We start from the raw sequence: 17,943 nt of genomic DNA, 5'->3' as shown, positions 1-17,943 counted from the left end.
GGTTTTGCATCGTGTGAATTATTTTCCTATTTGAAACACAGAATCTCTCTCAAATAGCTTTAAAACCCATATTGTAGTGAAGCATCCAGTTTGTTCCATTAACTACTCACAGAGTCAACTGGAGAACCACTGTTATTAATTTCAATGGAAAGCTAAAATGCAGTTCATTTTCTGTAATTGCAGGCCCATCACCTAAAGACCCAGGAAAAGCTTTTAATCCAAGGCATTTTTAGAAGGGTATGATTACAACGCATATCTTTATGAGGTGCATAATTACCAGGGTGTCAATCACAAAGAAACACAAAGAGCCAAACTTCCCGGGCTGTTAAGAGAGCGGTCCCCTCCCTCTGCCCTGGGGCCGCTGGTGTGTGGGGTGCTGGGGTGGGCGCTGGAGGTGGGGGACCACTCCGGGACCCAGCCGAGATGCTTCACCCGTGGTGGGGAGCAGCAAACCCAGCAGCTGTCCTGGCGGTAGGCTGCACCCCCAGCGCCAACGGTGCCGGCAGCAATGGAAAGCCCAAAATACCCCTTAGACCTCTCCGCGCCACAGACCACGTGCTACTTGTAAGAGGATGATGCAGAGAGACCGTGAGCCTGGAGGAAGCATTAGCAGGCTGGAAGATGCCTTGGAAAAAGCAGCACTTACAGGGTCATAGGGGAGCGGACGAGCATCACGGCAGTGGGATGGGGGACAGGGAACACGCAAAAGGGTCAGGAAAAAAAATGGAAAGCTTGGGAAGAAAAATCTGGGGGTAAATGCTATTTAATTTAAGGATGAGAAAAAATTCTGCGAGCTGTAGAATATTCAGAGGAATAAAAATTCACCCCAAGGGCACAGGAGGATCCACCACAGCCAGATGGCTGTCCTGGGACCCCTGCATGAGGGCTGCAGCAGTGTGGTGGCTCCTGTCCTGTCTGCCCTCGTGAACATCACCCCGTGCCAAGCTGCCAGCTGCACTCACACCGCAGCCAGAAGGGACCACACGGTTTAAATTTCAGGTCTTTGCTACCTTGATTCTATTCAATCGAAACAAATTGCAGAGCTTCTCCAGCCTGCCTGTGGGAAGAGGAAACTCCGGCTGGAGGGAAGAAGAAAGGGAAACCTTTGGTTTTGAATTATTGCTTGGCTGTTTCACTCAAGGAGGGACAGCCATGATTGCCTGCTGCAATTCAAGGCTACTGCAGCCCGGCGGCGTACCAGCAGGACTTGCAGCCGCCGGCAGAATTTCAGCGCAAGGCCACCATTTCCAAGCAGATCCTTTGTACTCACAAAGCTGAATCACGGAGGAAACCCAAATTGGTGGAAACACATCGATGCCAGAAGACAGACACACTTAAATCAGGCGTTTGACATGCATTAACAGCCCCTTTCCTTCAGCTCTTGGCTCCAGTCCTCTCCTCCTTTAAGCACCGATGGATGCTGAGCGGTGGCTGCAATGGCAGAGGTGTGACAGAGCTCAAGGTGTTTCTTTCCCGGGCTGCTTCACCAGTAAAGAGGAGCCACCTCGTGCTGCGTCCCACAATGAGGGACCCTTTAATTGATTGCAAAAAGAGCCAAGTGTACTTAGCACCTCGGTGGATGAGGACTAAGGTGGATAATAGTGGTGGCAGAAGTAGCTGTTTGGGAAATAATTCAATTAATAAAAAAGTAAGAAACAAAAAGGTCAAGCCTTGCCTCTGCTGTGCTGCATTTAATCTGTACATGTACGCAAGACTTCAGACTCCCAGTTTTGTTTTGAGTTTTTAGCTGGAACATTTCCCCAAACACGATAACATTTTTTAACTTTAGTGGATGACATTTTGTAATATGTTTAAGGATCTGTAATATTTTATGCTTGTAGCTTTTTGCAATTGTTGTTCCATATGGCACTGATGCCGGTATTAAAGTTTAATATGATTAGAAAGCTCAATTGTATAACCATGGGGTTATACTCTTTTTCTATTCTAATCTGATTAAAATGCTTCTTTTCAGTAGCTTTCTGCAATAGCTTTATAGCAAAACCTGGGAGCAAAGCCACCAGCAGTTTGGTTTGTCCCAGATTGAAAAAAATACCAAATGGGTTCCTTAATTGCGTATTTCATTCGTTACCACACAAAGCTGGGTCGAAACTACGAACCCGGCTCCATTTGTTTTTAGGGGACCTGCTCGCTGAGAAAGGGCTCGTGGAACCAGTCCGATGCCCAGGCTCACCCTGAGGCTGATTAAGGTTCAATACCTGCCTGCTTTAGGGACAGAAAAAAGGTGTTTGGGGTCTTGCTGCCTGGTGCCGAGGTTGCTAAGCAGTGAAGTCCCTACAAGTAGCTAATGTCATGGCTACATATAAACCCCATCATAGCATTAAATTCATCATTGTAATTAAATTCTCCCACTGCCTATCATACCATCTCCCTTACGTGATGTATCTTGTCCAGCCTAGTGGTGAACTAGTTAATGCAAGAGAACACAGCCACCTCTACTTTCCATTGCCATTTAGTGCCCATACGCCACAATTTATTACCAACCTGAAGGCACGGTACAGAAAGTGTGCTGCAGAGAATGCGATAGTCCATTAATAGGTAAAAGCATGAAGAAAGAGCTCTGTTTTACTAAAACTTACCTCCTCTCCAACTGTTCCTCTAATGATTACCAACACTGGTATGGCAGAAGAGCTGTAGAAGACCAAACATAGCTCCTGAAATAGTGGTGGTTTTGCACTACCATTCACTATACTTTGGGGGTAAAGCAGAGCTGCTAGATGAACCCCACACACAGCAGAGGTTATTCTGTGTGCTATGGATCCATAGCGTTAGGCAAACCTAACTCCAAGACCAGAGTTAGAGTGCTCCTGATGTGTTTACATGAACATTTGCAGCTGCATCTTAGAAGGCAGGGGTGGTTGTTTTTGTTTTGCTCTCCCCTTCCATCTCTTGCCCAATTCCTCTCCCTCCTGCGACGGGAGCGGTTGGTTCTCATTCCTCCTTTGGCAAAACAAACTTGGCTTTCCCTGCTGAGGAGCATGCTGTTCCTGCTTGGCAGTGCTTACAACCCACAGATTCCTCCAGCCAGCCTTTACCAGCATAGTTTAACAACAAAAACAACCCCCAAACCCAAACACATTCCTTCTCCTTCTAAAATAGCTTCAGGCACAGTGAATGCCACAGCTGATGCTGAGCAGGCTCCGCACCTTTGACTGGACTCTCAGGCCTCTTTGATTTCTGAGTTCTCTGAAGTTTTCTGCATCACTCTACAGAAGGGAGCTCTCATCACCATCACGTCAGTTGCAATGCATCATTGACATGGGCATTGCATCCATATTGCACTGCTAATGTTCAGGGGACCCATCCATGTGATAGGGCAACAAACCGAAGGACATCAACATTTAGCTAGAATTAAACTTTCTTACCCATATAACATTATTTGAATTGTCCCAGAAGCATAAAGTCTAAGGCTTTCTTCATCCTCTGGGCAACAATAGTCTAGGAATTGTTCTTCGCTAGCTGGACAGATTTATGTCAGGTGTGATAAGGCCATCGCAAATCATTTTCTGTCTCTCCTTTTTCTATGTGTCGGGGGAGATCCACTTTTTAGGTAAGTAAGCTTGCCTAGAAGTTGCCTGAGACAACTGGAATGAGGATGTTCACCGACCTTCCTTGGTGTTACAACAACTTCTTGGGCCGTGTGGCATCAGACACGTGTGGCCTTAACTCTATGTCTGCCATCATTGCTGCCCTGCCTGGCATACTCGTTCTTTTAACTCACCAGGATCTCCTACCTTAGTTCATTAACAAATTTTTATGATCCATTAAAATTGCCTCAGAATTAAATGGTCAAGTTTCTTAACTAAAAGGAACTTGCCTTGCTTCTGGTATTATCTGGCTCACGCTATATCTGAGAACCAGGCTTAGATTTTCATTATACCCACCCCAGATCTACCAGGGAATTTGCAAATAAATGAATTCTTAATTCTTTTGCGATGTTGAATTTTCCCCTCAGTTGTTCCTGACTCTAAATAGGAAGTTTAGAGCGGCAAATAAAATACCTTCAGATTTCACTTCATTGGCATGCTGTGAAGCAGAATAAACCATTTTACATTCTTCGCTGGAGATCCCCAGGGTTGTTTGGGGAAGATGTTCCTCCTACAAAGCTCCAGCACACAGATGACTGGGTCCACCACCTCACACAACAGCTCTGTGCACCTTCAGCTGCAACAATGAATTCATTAATCTGGCTGTAAATCAAAAGTCTGATGGTCTGGCTCTTACCTTACAAGAAGTACAAGAGCTAATAACCTACTGGCAGATGCGTCTGGTTTCTTCTGCGTTTCTGTACACAGACATGGTTGTGTTTTAAAGGAACTCATCTATTCGTAACCCACTAACTACTGCAAGGAATAAGAATCCAGGTTCTGGGCAACTTTACCGCAAATCATTAAGAAATTGCTTTTAGACTCATTCCAGCTTCGCAGACGTCTAAAGACAAAGCATACTTGCCTGCAGGAGATGGAGATGGGAACTGATTACCCGGAGGCTCAAGTTTCAGCTGTAAAACTGATGTTTCCAGCAAGACTGTCTCCTTGTATCAAATCTATGCTGTGAAAACATCCTCCAGCTGATCGGTACCGCGTGGCGTTGAGGGGAAAAGAGGAAATGCTGCTCGCGGCAAAGTACCATAAGGCACAGATCTTACCTCCGCTTTAGAAACGCTTCTCAGTACTGGAATTACTGGTTAAACAGCTGGTACGTTACCCTGGCAGGATAAGCATGCCCTCAGACTCTTTTGGTACATTCACTAACTGCAATTTATGGTAAATCACAGCAGAAAAGACATATCTTTAAACTGAGTCTGCATTGAGCTACCCGTTCTTTTGCAAAGAGTGAGACAATACTTTGAGCTATTACAATGAGTAGAATGAACTTTTATTCATCCTTCATTAATACCGTACAATTAGATAGCAATATCTGGGAAAAAAAAAAAAAATTGAAATAATTTAAAACAGAAGGCACAGAAAACCAAACCCAACTATGCAGCTACAAGAGAAAGGGGAAAAAATGATTCATGAAGGGAATTAATTCAGAAAGGTTTTTATCACTAGACATTCTGATCAAAAGCTACAGCACACAGAAACAAAACCGCACAGTTTAAGCTAACCCATGCTTTTGTTACATATACATATAAAAGAAAAAAAAAATCCAAAAATCTGATTTTTGCAGGGTTTTGGAAGAAAAGTGTAATTTTTAAAATAAAAAACATTAAATCTAGTACGTATGTCAAAATCTCCCCTAAAGTCTACACTAAGATGTACTGTACAAAAAAATCTGCATTAAGAGCAAAGCATACAGTTAAACAGCATCTGGGGATGGGAGGAAACTTGTTCTCAAATCAGTTAGAGTATCAAATAAGTTTGGTGTTTGCTTCAGAAACAAAGATTCTCATTACAGTAATATACTGTAGAGGACATTCTTTTGTATTTTAATATTATGAAATTAAACTGATAGCATACATTACAGAGAGGAATAAAACCACTTCATTCATATGATATTTTTACAATTTTTTTGCAAAAGAGTAACTTTATTTCTTTTGAAAACAAAGCTACTGGAATTAATGTCATGCGATAATGTGCCCTGATGTTATACCGGCTAAGTTTGAAAATAAAGTTCATGCTTCACAATTGAAATATGCTGTGATTCTCAAATACATTCTCTGGTAATTAATAATGCAATACAGAAGTCATTCATAAAATCAGTTCAGGTTGGGAACCTGGTTTATAAATGAAGCTCTTTTTCAAATATGCAGAACACTGACAACACACAGGGTTAGCTCCAGGTCAGCACATTTCTTTCTGCGCTCCACCCTTCTTTTCTTAAACAAATGGGTGCTTAGCCTGCAAATATCACGGAAAGGCAAAGTCTAGAAGTTACAGGTTGGTTTGTAAAAATACTAAATACAATCCAAGATAAATAGTATTACTCTTACTGACAACTTAACAGCAGCTGCTCTCTAAAGGAAAAAAAAAAATACTATCCTGAAATGCAAGAGAGATCGTTTCAGCATTTGATATCAAGGCATTTGCACATTTGTCAGGAGGTGACAGAACAAGAGTGAACTTTGCAGCTTACTTTGCAGTTGGACTTGAATTCAAACAGCCTTCCTTCTAGCCTGCCCACCTGTAAACCATAACGTATGGTTTCTTAATAGCTTGCTTTTTTCCTGGAAATAATTCTCTCATTTAGAAAGTACAAGTCAAAGTATTGTTTCCACACATGCATAAAGAGAGCTGACAGCTACAATAGAAACGGTAAAAATTATCTTCATAAAAATGTTCATCAAAATTCTCTGACATAGTAAAACATTCGTTTGTAAAGTCAAGTCTAATACTGCAAGCCATTCACTCAAAGGCGACCTCGGGCACGTGTGTATTCTTGCCAGCGTTGCAACAGTAATTACTTCCATATTTCTCATCATTATAGGATACAAACTCTGTAATATATTAAAGTTTCCTAACAAAGAGTCCAATTATTGCACTTTATAAAAATTCCAGCAATATCAGGCTTTTGTCCTACTTTTCTGTGAACACTGATGCCCTGCAAGAAAAATTTGGGGGACCAAGTAATTTCTGATGTGTAAGATGGCTTACTTGAATCAGTCTGAAATATGGAATCAAAAATGGAAAGGCTTACGAAATGAAGAGACGTACCTTTGGAAACAGATTTTGACTCATAGCAGCAGATAGATGTGTCATTGCTGTACTGACACACGTTCCCTTTGCAGGGAAGAAAGGGTACATGGCTATTACATTTATATATCACATATAACTTGAGGACTGTGCAGAGAAAGCCAAAGAACCACTAAGTTCTTCTGCTGACTCTACAAGCCTGACGGGGAGAGCTCAATGACAGCCATATCAGAGCGGGAGTTTCTCTGTGAGCTCGTGTATATCTGCATTTGCGTCAGCAATGAATATAGCAAACAGAAATGGCTATTTCAGGATGGAAAGGTACATAGAGCAAGTCTGAGAGGCCCATAAAGAAAGAAAATACAGCAGTTTTGGCCCTGCTTATAACCAGCTGTATCAATAGGGAAAAAAAGATGGAGGAGATTTTTGTGTCAGCTATCTAGAAAAAGAAGCTGCTTGAACCAAAGTGATTCCCAAATCTATATGAGGCTTCCAGGCCAGCAAATCACGGTTAAAGTTACTTTGTTCCTCTGCTCCTTCAGCATGGGAACAAGCGCAGAATGGCTCATTCCAACCGTGGACAGTCCATTTACAGCAACAATCATATCACCACACCTAAAAACACAAGAAGAAAAAACAAACAAACAAATGATGATTATTGCTCTGCAGTAACCAGTACACACCAACAAACAGCACTTCACCTCTGGGGGGATAGGTTTCCATCAGGTTGGAAGCGTAGCTAAAAAACCCCAAGGGGTTCAATTTTAAGCCTGTTTTACTACTGAAACTCATCTGGGAAACTCCCAAATCACTGGATTTGAATTCTAATACAAAAATAGTTCTGCATTAAGAGCTGACCTGTGTGGAAATGTGAGGGAAGAGAGTTGGCAAGATCTAACGGAGTCAAGAGAAGATAATGAGATAGCATGTGCATGACAGAAAAGCATTTCTCTTTGTTTGTGTGGATTATAACACATTTACACCAAACATGCCTTTACTGTAGGAGGTGTAAGTAAAGATACTTATGGCTACCAACCGCATTCCAACCAAGAACCTTCTTTTCAATGGCTTATGATTTTGTCAAATGTAACCATTTGGCTTGAAATCTCCCTCAGCAGATGGTTCAACTGAGAAGCTGTAGCATCTCTGTGTTTTGAAGCAGGGAATAGAAATTTGGGAGGGTGCTGTTTACTGGCCTTGAGAAAATTGACCTCGAAGGGTTAAGTTTCAATTTTTACAAGCTCAAGAGAAACTTTAAAAAAAGCACTTAAGTTCTTCCTACATTAAGCATGCTCCATCTCCATGCATCTCTTCTCTGTGACCTGAGTGTGTGTTTGGCGTCGCCCAGAGCAGTCGAAAATTACTCTGGAGATCAAACAGGACTTTTCCTGAAACTGATCCTCCCAACTATTGGAGGCACCAAAATGGATGGCAAAAAGATGCTCTCCTGAGCTCTCCTGCCCCACTAGGGCAGAGCAGAGGAAGAAGAGGCAGTGTGACCAACACCAGCCAAATGTGCACTCAAAAGCGCTTCCCTGCCTGAACCAAGGCACCCCATCAACCAAACCAAAATGCTACTGAGTGGGGTCTCACTCACCCAGCCCTTCTGCTGAAATCATTTCACCTTCTATAAAATCACACCAGACAGATAATGTAGACAGAAAACTGTCTTAACTATTGAACTGTGAAGTTATTTTCTCCCTCCTCTCTAGCCTAACAAAACATTTAGATAATTTAAACAAAACAGAACAGCTTCAAAAAGACCTGCCCCATGATAACTCATGGTGCAGGTTCTGAGGAGCTCTCCATTGTTGATGGCCCATTTTTAAGTCCACATTCTCAGTGAGACAGTACATTTGAACAGAGGGTACTATATCACAATATCACACAAGAGCATCTTTTTCATTCCTTACAAGGGGGTAAGTGTGACCACAACCACTCTTCCCCTCTTCTTAGGAATGATGCTTGAATTTCCATTTGAAGACTTCTAGTTATTAATTCCCCAATCTGAAATTATTTCTTCGGCTTGAACTAAAATCTTTCATTTAATCTAAACTGTTTCATAGTTGGCCAAAAAAGATGTAATTTTGTGTCAGCCAAGCTGTTTTTTCATTTATTTGTTTAGTCACTGAACTGAAAAATCAATTACTGGCAAGCCTCTAGGCATAAGTACATTTTCTTCTTAAGTTGCTTTGTAAGTAAATCTACATGTAAAAATCATGCCATAAAACTTCAAGTTGCATATTCTTTACTGCCACCTTCACAAAAAATGAGTTTATGAACAAGAGAACTTTTAAGAGGAATTATAAGCCCTAGTTCTGAACTAATCCTAAACGAGGCTAAGATGCATATATGGATACTAGACCTGAGGGTTGCAGCCAAACATAATGTCTAAGTAGAATCATAGAATCTTTAAGGTCAGAAGGGACCCTGAGGAGGTCTCTAGTCCCACCTCCTGCTCAAAGCAAGGTCAGCTGTGAGATCTGACCAGGTCTCTCAGGGCTTTATCCAGTGAGGTCTCAGAAACCCCCAAGGGCAGAGACCACGCAACTTGAGCCACTGCCTGACCATCCTCACGGGGAAATAGTTTCTCCTTGTAACCAGTCTCAACCTCTTTTGTTCAACTTGTGCCTGTTGTCTCTTGCCCTCTCGCCCTGCACCACTGTGAAAAGCCCGGGCTCTGTCTCATTGATAATCTCCTTGTAGGTACTGGAAGGAGCTGTTAGGTGCCCCTGAAGCCCTCTCCCTCACAGGGCAAGTGCTCCAGCTCCCACCATCTCGGGCCTTCGCTGAACTTGCCTCATTTATCAGTGTCTTTCCTGCCAACTAATGATTCTCAGGGCACTGGCATGGGGACTCTGTTCCTTAACGATCTTTTCAGAGATCTTTTTCATCTACTTTCTGGCCTTTCCATTACAGCAGCAGCACCCATCTTCAGTACCAGAGTTTCCAGCAATGCCTTCAGAAGGCTATATGAAAGGATAAAGCAGTTTTTCCCACTTTACAGAAGTAAGTTCTAATTTTTTGGCTATTCTCTAGGAAGACAAAAATGTTATAAACTGGCCAGTTCTGCACATATACATTTTGCAATGTCTCTTGGCCTAAAGAAGAGTTCAACAGGGAGACGGAGACAGCAGGTGACATCAGCACTGCAGCTGGGGAGGTGGATGGGAGATGGCAGAGGTGCCAGCACAAGCACCACCTCTGACAGACGCCCCTTCCCCAGCAGAAACACCCTGTACTTCCCTGCATCACACTCATCAGGGAGGCAAAGCACTACTGGGCTGCATGACCCTCCCCAGCACAAGATGCTACAGCATATTTCGTTAAGCAATTAGTTGCACTGGCATGTAACTATATAAAAGTGTTTATTATTATTAGTGGTGTTATTATTATTATTATTCCTGTTATTTTCGCTTACTTTAATCTTCCATCAAAGTACGCGGGAGTTCCAAGAACAATCGTTTTAATGAAGAAAGGCTGGTTCGTGTGGTTCTCCTCGTAGCCACCGACAATGCTGAAACCCCAGCTCCCTAAATTGCTCCGCCGCAGTACTACGTCATGGCAGCTATGTAGGCAGCTGTGGAATGGAAGCACCAGATAGCGAGAGAAAAAGCCGTGTATACCACATATAGATATTTTTATAGTAGACACAACACCTGCTGTCTCATCATTACCACCGTGCTAAGCATGGAAGAGAAGGGGAGGGATGGAGATTAGACTTCTGTTCCCAGAGTCATTTTGCAATATTCAAACCGATTACCAAAAAAGCCCACAATCTTGAGACAGAAAAGTGTTTTAAAAGAAATAATGCAGTGCTAGAATAATGACTTAAGCACAGTTAACTCTGTAAACTGACAGTAATAGAATGGCATTTTAGGGATTTCACAGGTGGCAAGAATGTGGGTGAAAAATAGATACCCGATGTGTTTAGTTTGCAAGTCAAAAATGCAATGCGTTTTTCTTCCACCCCCAGCCAGTCTAGGCTTTTTCTACTTTAAGTAAAGATCTAAAAATCCATGCATCATCTTCTCTACCTCTGAACTGATGTATCACCAGTAATGAAAATATAAATGATTAACCATTTTAGTACACAGAATGTAAGTAATCCAGATCATGCTTCACTAACTGTACTGGTATATGTTATCTTCCCCAGTGAAAATGAATTCTTGACAATGAAGTAGAGAATAATTAAAAAAAAAAACAAAACATAGAAATTAACTTTTGGGTAAACAAGATGCTAAGTTCTTTACTGATGTACAACACTCCTTTAAAGAATAGCAGCACAATGCATAGCGTAACTTTAGGAGCCATGCATGGGTATCTGTAGTATATAAGCAATAAACCGCTGCTAAAGCATGGAAAGCAAGTACATTTACCAAAACTGAGAGCTGTTTATTGAGATTAGGTAACTCCTTAATACTTGAATGGAAGAGAAATTAACTGATAGTAAAACTCAGGAAATAAAATGAAAAAGTGTGAAATCTTTGGACGGCCAACGCATGGCTGTTATCTTCAACTGCAATTCTGCTACCAATACGCCTGATTCTTGTTGTGGTTTTGTGCTTAAACTACAGACCTGAGCCTGGTAACTCTATCAGAGGGAGATGAATTAACCTGCACATCCTGACTGAAGTTAATAAGACTATTTGCTGTAGTGAGAGCTCTTCTTGATAGCAAGCAATGCCAGAATGAGCTTATAGCTGTAGCCACAAGAGAACGAAAAACAGAAGAGTAAAAATGAAATACGGTGATGTCCAGCAGACTGCAGGTTAGTCAAGGGGAGGGAGCTCGCTGCAAATCTTGATGAGTTTTTGCATTTGGCAGAGATGGTAGTGGGTTCTTGAAAAAAATACATGGGGATTTGTAACTACGGGCTCGTACATGTGCAAGACACCTGTGTCAAGAGTATGTGAGGATGGCAAGTCTGATCCAATATTCTAAAGTTGTATATTTGGCCTCATAAATTTAGGTAGCAGATTAGCAAAGAGACATGTGGGTAAATACTTTGTGTTTTTATTAATAATCTCTCCGGTTTTAGATATTCTACAGGAAGATACAATATAGTTAAGCAATAGAAAAGATGACTTGTGTTCAATGAGCAGAATCCACATGGGTAGTTGCTGTGGTTTGTGAAGGGATAAACCAAGTCTGTTCATCTTCCAGCTTCCTAAGGAAACATTGCTCCTGTTCACAGTCCGCTTCATAAGCACACTGCCAACCGAATATAGCTGAGATGGTCGGTCAGGCAGAAATAAGGGCAGATGTGCTGTAACTAATAAGGTCTGCTTTTGTATCTCTCTCACACTTAGCTTAAAACAGGTAACTAATTACTTCATCAATTAATTCTGTACCTTGGAAGTCCCAGCCACATGACCCAGGACGGTGACCAACTGGCATCGTATTCATTTTCACTGATGGTACTCAACTGCTCTTCATTAGCCTGGGGCTGTTCTTCAACAATCTGGACTTCGAGGGCTTTCAGGGCGACTACCGAAGAGGCAGCACTAGCTTTCAGCATGGCCACCGCCTCGCTGTGACTTAGGTTAGTCAAATCAATGCCGTTGATGTTCAGCAGCACATCACCTGTCCAAAGGCGCAAGTGAGAACACATCAGTCTGTCAGAGTCGTTCCTACCGACAGCACCTCTCTTGCCAGGGTTTCATTTAATACTGTATTTTTTGGAGCTGAGGCAGTCTGAACTAACAGCCTGGGAATGTGAATAGCTCTGAAGCCTTATACTGCCAGTTTGAAACATTAATGTATTGCATTATTAAGCTGGATCAGTATCATTTATTTCCACATAACACATCACATGCTGTGGCTTCAATGGTATATCGCCCCAAAAATTTGAGACAAAAATTACCTAAGCACCTCCATCTCTACTGCAACTGCCATTGCAGATGCCACTAGATAATTGTTTCCAGTGGTGTATCTTGGGTCCACCTTAACTTTAAAAGGGAAGGAAGAATGATGGAAGGAACAATAAGGGCACCGTAAAGTAACGAAGTCTTGTAGGTAAGTGAGGCTCCATAGGGTCTTTTAGGTCTTCTGCTTTTTCACCTTGTTACTCGGGAGAACAAAATGGAATTCAAAAACTACTGGAAAGGTGGGTACAAAACCCAGTCCATTAGAAGAAAGAAAGAGCATCTCTACAAAGATAATCTGGAAAGAGTCGAAGCCACTAAAAAAAATTGCCACAATTTTTATTTTATTTCAGAATATTTTTAAAAAGCCTCAGGATGAAAACAAGAATGTTATTTACTGTCCAAGCAGTGACAGTCTCCACTTTCACACAAAGTCTCACTTACCGATGAAAGCCAGAAAAACCAAAGCAAAAGCGCGAACACCTGGGTCACATTTGGAACGAGAGTCATTTTTTAAAAGCTTTTTCCTCCCAGGGAAACCTAAAGTTGAGGTGCAGCTTAACTGGAGATCACTTTTGTTGCTGCTGTGGCTACTTTAATGTTACACAATGAAAGCAACTGCGATTCTTCCATCAAGTGTGCTTTTCATAGTAGTACAGAAAAAGGAAGCATACCCGTTGGTATGTGGGTGTAAATCTCCCTCTCTCAGAAGCATATAAGGATGCTCCCACACTGTTCTTTTTAAATTTGCAATCTGTGAAGGTTTTTTTCCTAAATTTCTTCCCTAAAACAACCTGTAATTCTGTGAACTCTGAATCGCAGAGATCCCATAGGCAGTCTTTGTTTCGCATAAGGCACAGTATGTTTTAATCATCAAAAGCTTTGCTATCGATCAGGCAGGACTGCCTTCACCTACACCGAGCCTAACCTCCACCTCCTGGTTCCCATCTGCAAAGCCGAGGAACACGGGTAGGTGCTGTAGCACCCCTGAAGACTGGCAAACCCAAGCTGTCCCAGAGGATATGAAAGCATTCAGGAACCAGGTTCAACACTGATGTAGCTTTGGGGGTAAACTCAGCACGAGTGAGCTGTGGCCTGCCATCAGAGCATGTCTGCTGTTCAGACATTACACTGAGGAGCAGAGGTTCCTCGGACAGAGATGTGGCCCAGCCCACCACATTAAACACAAAAACAGGATGTGTGCACTATAGTAAAAAGCATTGCACCAGATCCTCAGCTCAGGGGATTACCACCAGCTTTAAAGAATTTAACCAGACATTTCCTGATCTTACCCGCTTCCCCTGCTATCATTCTCTAAACATCCCTTTCCTAGAAAAGGTGGAAGTGCGATACTAAATACTCTGTTTCCATTATTGAAACATGAAGAAAAGCATCCATCCGCACTTTCCCACATCTGTGAAAAGACTTTTTGACACCACCTGACTCCAGAGAACGTACTCATCAAACAGCAATCAGAGGCCACCCGTGCCACCAGGAAAGCCAAGCCCCACCTCGTTTAATCCTGCCGTCTCTTGCCAAACACCCGTGAGGCTGTACACTTGTCACGAAGATGGGCAGTTCGCCACTTTTGCTGCCTCTGCCTCCTGCCACTGTCATTCCCAGAGATTCATGTGGCTCTTTTTTCACAGTAATGTGCTTTTCTTGGCATGTAACACACTGCGAGAGATCCTGTTTGACAAGAATAAATAACATTGTTAAAACTTAAAAAACCAGAACAAAACACAACTAAATGCACCCCAAAGCTATACTTTGGCACTTTAACAGAACAGTTTAAAAAGACTAAGTAGTGCAAATCGGCTTTGGCTGGATTTCCTCCAGGTCAGAAAAAAAACAAAAAAAAGCCACTCAATGTAGATACTTAAATATAGACAGAAAGTTTGTAAAGGCCCATCCTGAAAATCTCATTCCAGCTTTTATTAGCATCCCACACTGGAATATGCTAAATTTTAGGACTGGGCTACAAAACCATATGGTCAAAAGAGTGGAAACAAATCTTTTGATGTCTTGGTGGACATCAGCATTACCTCATCTGTCAGTAGAATACGGCCCAGAATTACAAAGAAGCCCCTAAGAAATGAAAACACATGTGTTTTCATGCTGACAAAGAGAGACCATTTAAAGCCCTTATACGTCATGTTTTCTTTTGCAGCTGGTACGTAGAATCTCCCAGAGCACAAAGTAACTAAGGTCGATCAACGCTATAGGCTGGTAATGGGTGCCTTGTGCAGGCTCCCTAATGGTTACAATCAAGACCCAAACTTGAAGCAAGAAGAGATCCTGTATTTCATTTTCTAACGCCTGAATTATAAAGTTTAGCCTCTATTTAGTTTTGCCCCATCAAAAGGATCTAAACCTGAATCAAAGTATATTTTATTTGCTGAAGCTCTTCCTCTTCAGGGTGTTTAGTGATACATTCAAACCACTGCACATATACCTACACTAGCATCTTAAATCAACAGAATATTTGCAAGGATTCCAAAATAACAGAAGAAATAACCTGGGAGATTCTTCCAACTACAAATACTTATTTATTCCCCTGCCTTCTCTTGGAAAATGGCAATGCTCCTTTCTTCGACTTCCAATGCCACACGCTCCTTCTGACTCCTCACATACACATGTTAATTGCCTATGTAGCTATATGTATACATACCATAGCTTATAAAGGCAACTCCTTCTTAAGTCTTCAGGCTTTAGGACTAACTGGCTGGTGCCATGCAATTATATAAACATTTTTTAAGCCACAAGACTTCTAAGCCAACTGTAGGTTATTGAGAGACAGGCAAAGATAAATGGTATGAAACATGGGAAATGTCCACTTGCCGTTGCATGGGACTTCCCACTTTGAAAGAGCCCACGGGTGGTATTGATACGTGAGGGAAATCAGCTCAGCCAACAGATCAACTTTGGAACTGCGATATGAACACAACCCATGCTGGCAGACGGAAAGTGGGTTCAAGCTGTATAGATGAGCTGTAATCATTGTGTTGATATGGCCTAACGTTATGGCAAGTACTAACAGCCGCTAACTGTATTCAGGAGCCTCACCTTTGTCCCTCAGGAGGAAAACAAGCTTCCTAGAGCCTCACTTGTTCTTTTCTGAAATTACCCAAACTTTTAGAAGAAAATACTGCCAACACATGTAAATCCTCCCAACAGAAGTATGACATTAAACAGTGATACCAACAGAGTGGACAAGAGGAAAGGTGGCTTGGTTGACATGGTCAACATGACAATTATTTCAGAAAATCAACTTCTCAACAGTGAGAAGTCATATTTTTCTAACTACAAGAACATCTCAAGCACAGGCTTTACTTCTGTAGGTCTTCTGGATAATTTAACACTAGCTTCATGAAAGTCTCTTCATTCTTTCTTTCTCTCCCAGATTGACCCTACAGAATTCAGCAGTCTTGCAGCCAGCACTGCTGGCTCATAGAGATGACACATCCCTCCAACCTGCTCTTTATATGCTGCGTGGTGTGCACCACATCTCCTGTCCTTGCTGGTTGCAGCCAGCACAGCGGCAACAAAAAATAACATTCCTGAATGACAGCTCTCCCATGCAGCAGTAACACATGAGCCACTGTCTTAGACAAGGTCTAACAACTACAGCTGTATGAACTCAGAGAACTTGCTTCTTTCATTGCAGTCAGCAAATCCAAAACATACTGAAAAGCTGTTGCATATCTTTTGTTCCCACTCCAGACATGATGCAGGACTTCAGTACTTGGAAGTCGTCTTTTAAAAAAAAAAAAAAAGTAGGTAAAAAAGAAGATATAACCCCTTCTTCCAGTCTTGCCTTGTGTTGTGGTTTAACCCAGCAGGCTGCTGAACACCACACAGCCGTTCGCTCACTCCCCCCCGCCAAGTGGAATGGGGGAGAGAATTGGAAAGGAAAAAAAAAAAAAGTTAAATTTGTGGGTTGAGATAAAGACAGTTTAATAGGACAGAAAAGGAAGGGAAAATAGTAACAATGACAAAAGAATATACAAAATAAGTGATGCACAATGCAATTGCTCACCACCCACTGACCGATGTCCAGCCAGTTCCCGAGCAGCCGTCGCCACCCCCCAGCCAGCTCCCCCCAGTTTATATACTGAGCATGACATCATATGGTATGGAACATCCCTTTGGCCAGTTTGGGTCAGCTGTCCTGGCTGTGCCCCCTCCCAGCTTCCCGCTGGCAGGGCATGAGAAGCTGAAAGGTCCTTGACTAGTGTAAGCACTGCTTAGCAACAACTAAAACATCGGTGTGTTATCAACATTATTCTCATCCTAAACCCAAAACACAGCACTGTACCAGCTACTAGGACGAAAATTAACTCTATCCCAGTCGAAACCAGGACACCTTGCTACACACTTAGACCATCACAAGACTAAAACTGTATTTATACCTCTTAGAAAGAGAAACACCAACCTTATGTGAGTTGGGTCTGCTGTGAAACAGCTGCTGGGACTGGTGTTGGTGTGAGTTGCTGTTGTGAGTCCCCGTGTCTCGGATAATACTGACCGTCTGTGACTTCAGGGGTCTAGAGATGATCAAATTCACTCTCTCCCCGCTAGCCTGCCAAATATATAAAACAAAGTAATGAAGTTGATAGGATATTGATTATTAGCAGAGGGGGAGGAAAACACATGATTTTTGAAACAAGACGACAGCAGAATTTGTTTTTCCGTTCCTGGGAGTGCCACAAACTTCTTAGACTGCACAGTCCCTTACTTGCTTCTTGCTGAAGTTCCCCCCAGAACAGAGGTGATATTAACACTCCTGCTTTTCCCCTGGTGTTAAAACTGTATCAGCTGCAAACCCTTTGCCAAAAGGACTCTTTCTCACTTTGTGTTATGAAGCTTCAAACATTAAAAATCACCCAATTCCATTTGCAGCCTCCGCAAACTTCTGCAACAGGTAGCAATAAAAGAAAGAAATGCCCACGTGATGGCTCCAGGGTCTGCAGATTTTGGCCAAAAGCTCTGAACACCTCTGGTATTTCCCAAAGAGACTCCCAAGAAAGATGGTATATATGAGCAGACCATCAAATTCTGGAGTTTGGGGGATATCAAGAAACTCGGATACCAGATGTTAAATGAAACATCAACTCTTTCTATTGCCGCAAAAATACACCTCAATAGATAAATTTACCCAGTGTAAAATTCTGACCACTTCACTGTATCAAAAAACTGGGAAACTGAAATTACAATTCCCAAGATCATTGTTATTTTCCTTTAACTGCCATGAAAGCTCTAAAAATGATACCTGAAACGAATGTTTACTAGTCATTTGTATCACAGCTCTCTATGTGGTGCTGGCTTAAGGAAAGATGACTGCGCTAGACTGCAAGAACCTACTGCTGGTCTATTCCAACTTTCCTAAAAAAAGAGCAATTTTCACCAACATTCAGTCAGCA

At 42.1% G+C, this 17,943-nt stretch overlaps 1 protein-coding gene across 1 annotated transcript in view; it reads right to left on the bottom strand.

Moving 5' to 3' along the window:
- Nucleotides 1-5,428: 5,428 nt before the first annotated feature.
- LNX2 (ligand of numb-protein X 2) overlaps nucleotides 5,429-17,943 on the bottom strand; it is a 53,559-nt gene continuing 41,044 nt past the window's right edge. The window contains exons 7-11 of the mRNA XM_009327751.1: nucleotides 16,956-17,102; nucleotides 14,032-14,209; nucleotides 12,008-12,239; nucleotides 10,075-10,233; nucleotides 5,429-7,268 (exon numbers count right to left, since the gene is read on the bottom strand). Coding sequence (XP_009326026.1) covers nucleotides 7,133-7,268; nucleotides 10,075-10,233; nucleotides 12,008-12,239; nucleotides 14,032-14,209; nucleotides 16,956-17,102 — 852 coding nt within the window. The 3' untranslated portion in view covers nucleotides 5,429-7,132. The remainder of the gene's footprint in view (nucleotides 7,269-10,074; nucleotides 10,234-12,007; nucleotides 12,240-14,031; nucleotides 14,210-16,955; nucleotides 17,103-17,943) is intronic.

Source organism: Pygoscelis adeliae, unplaced genomic scaffold (assembly GCF_000699105.1).
Source record: "Pygoscelis adeliae isolate BGI_AS28 unplaced genomic scaffold, ASM69910v1 Scaffold14, whole genome shotgun sequence".
Lineage (NCBI taxonomy): Eukaryota > Metazoa > Chordata > Aves > Sphenisciformes > Spheniscidae > Pygoscelis > Pygoscelis adeliae.
Note: the sequence above shows the minus strand (reverse complement) of the source record. Positions and strands in the feature narration are given on the sequence as shown.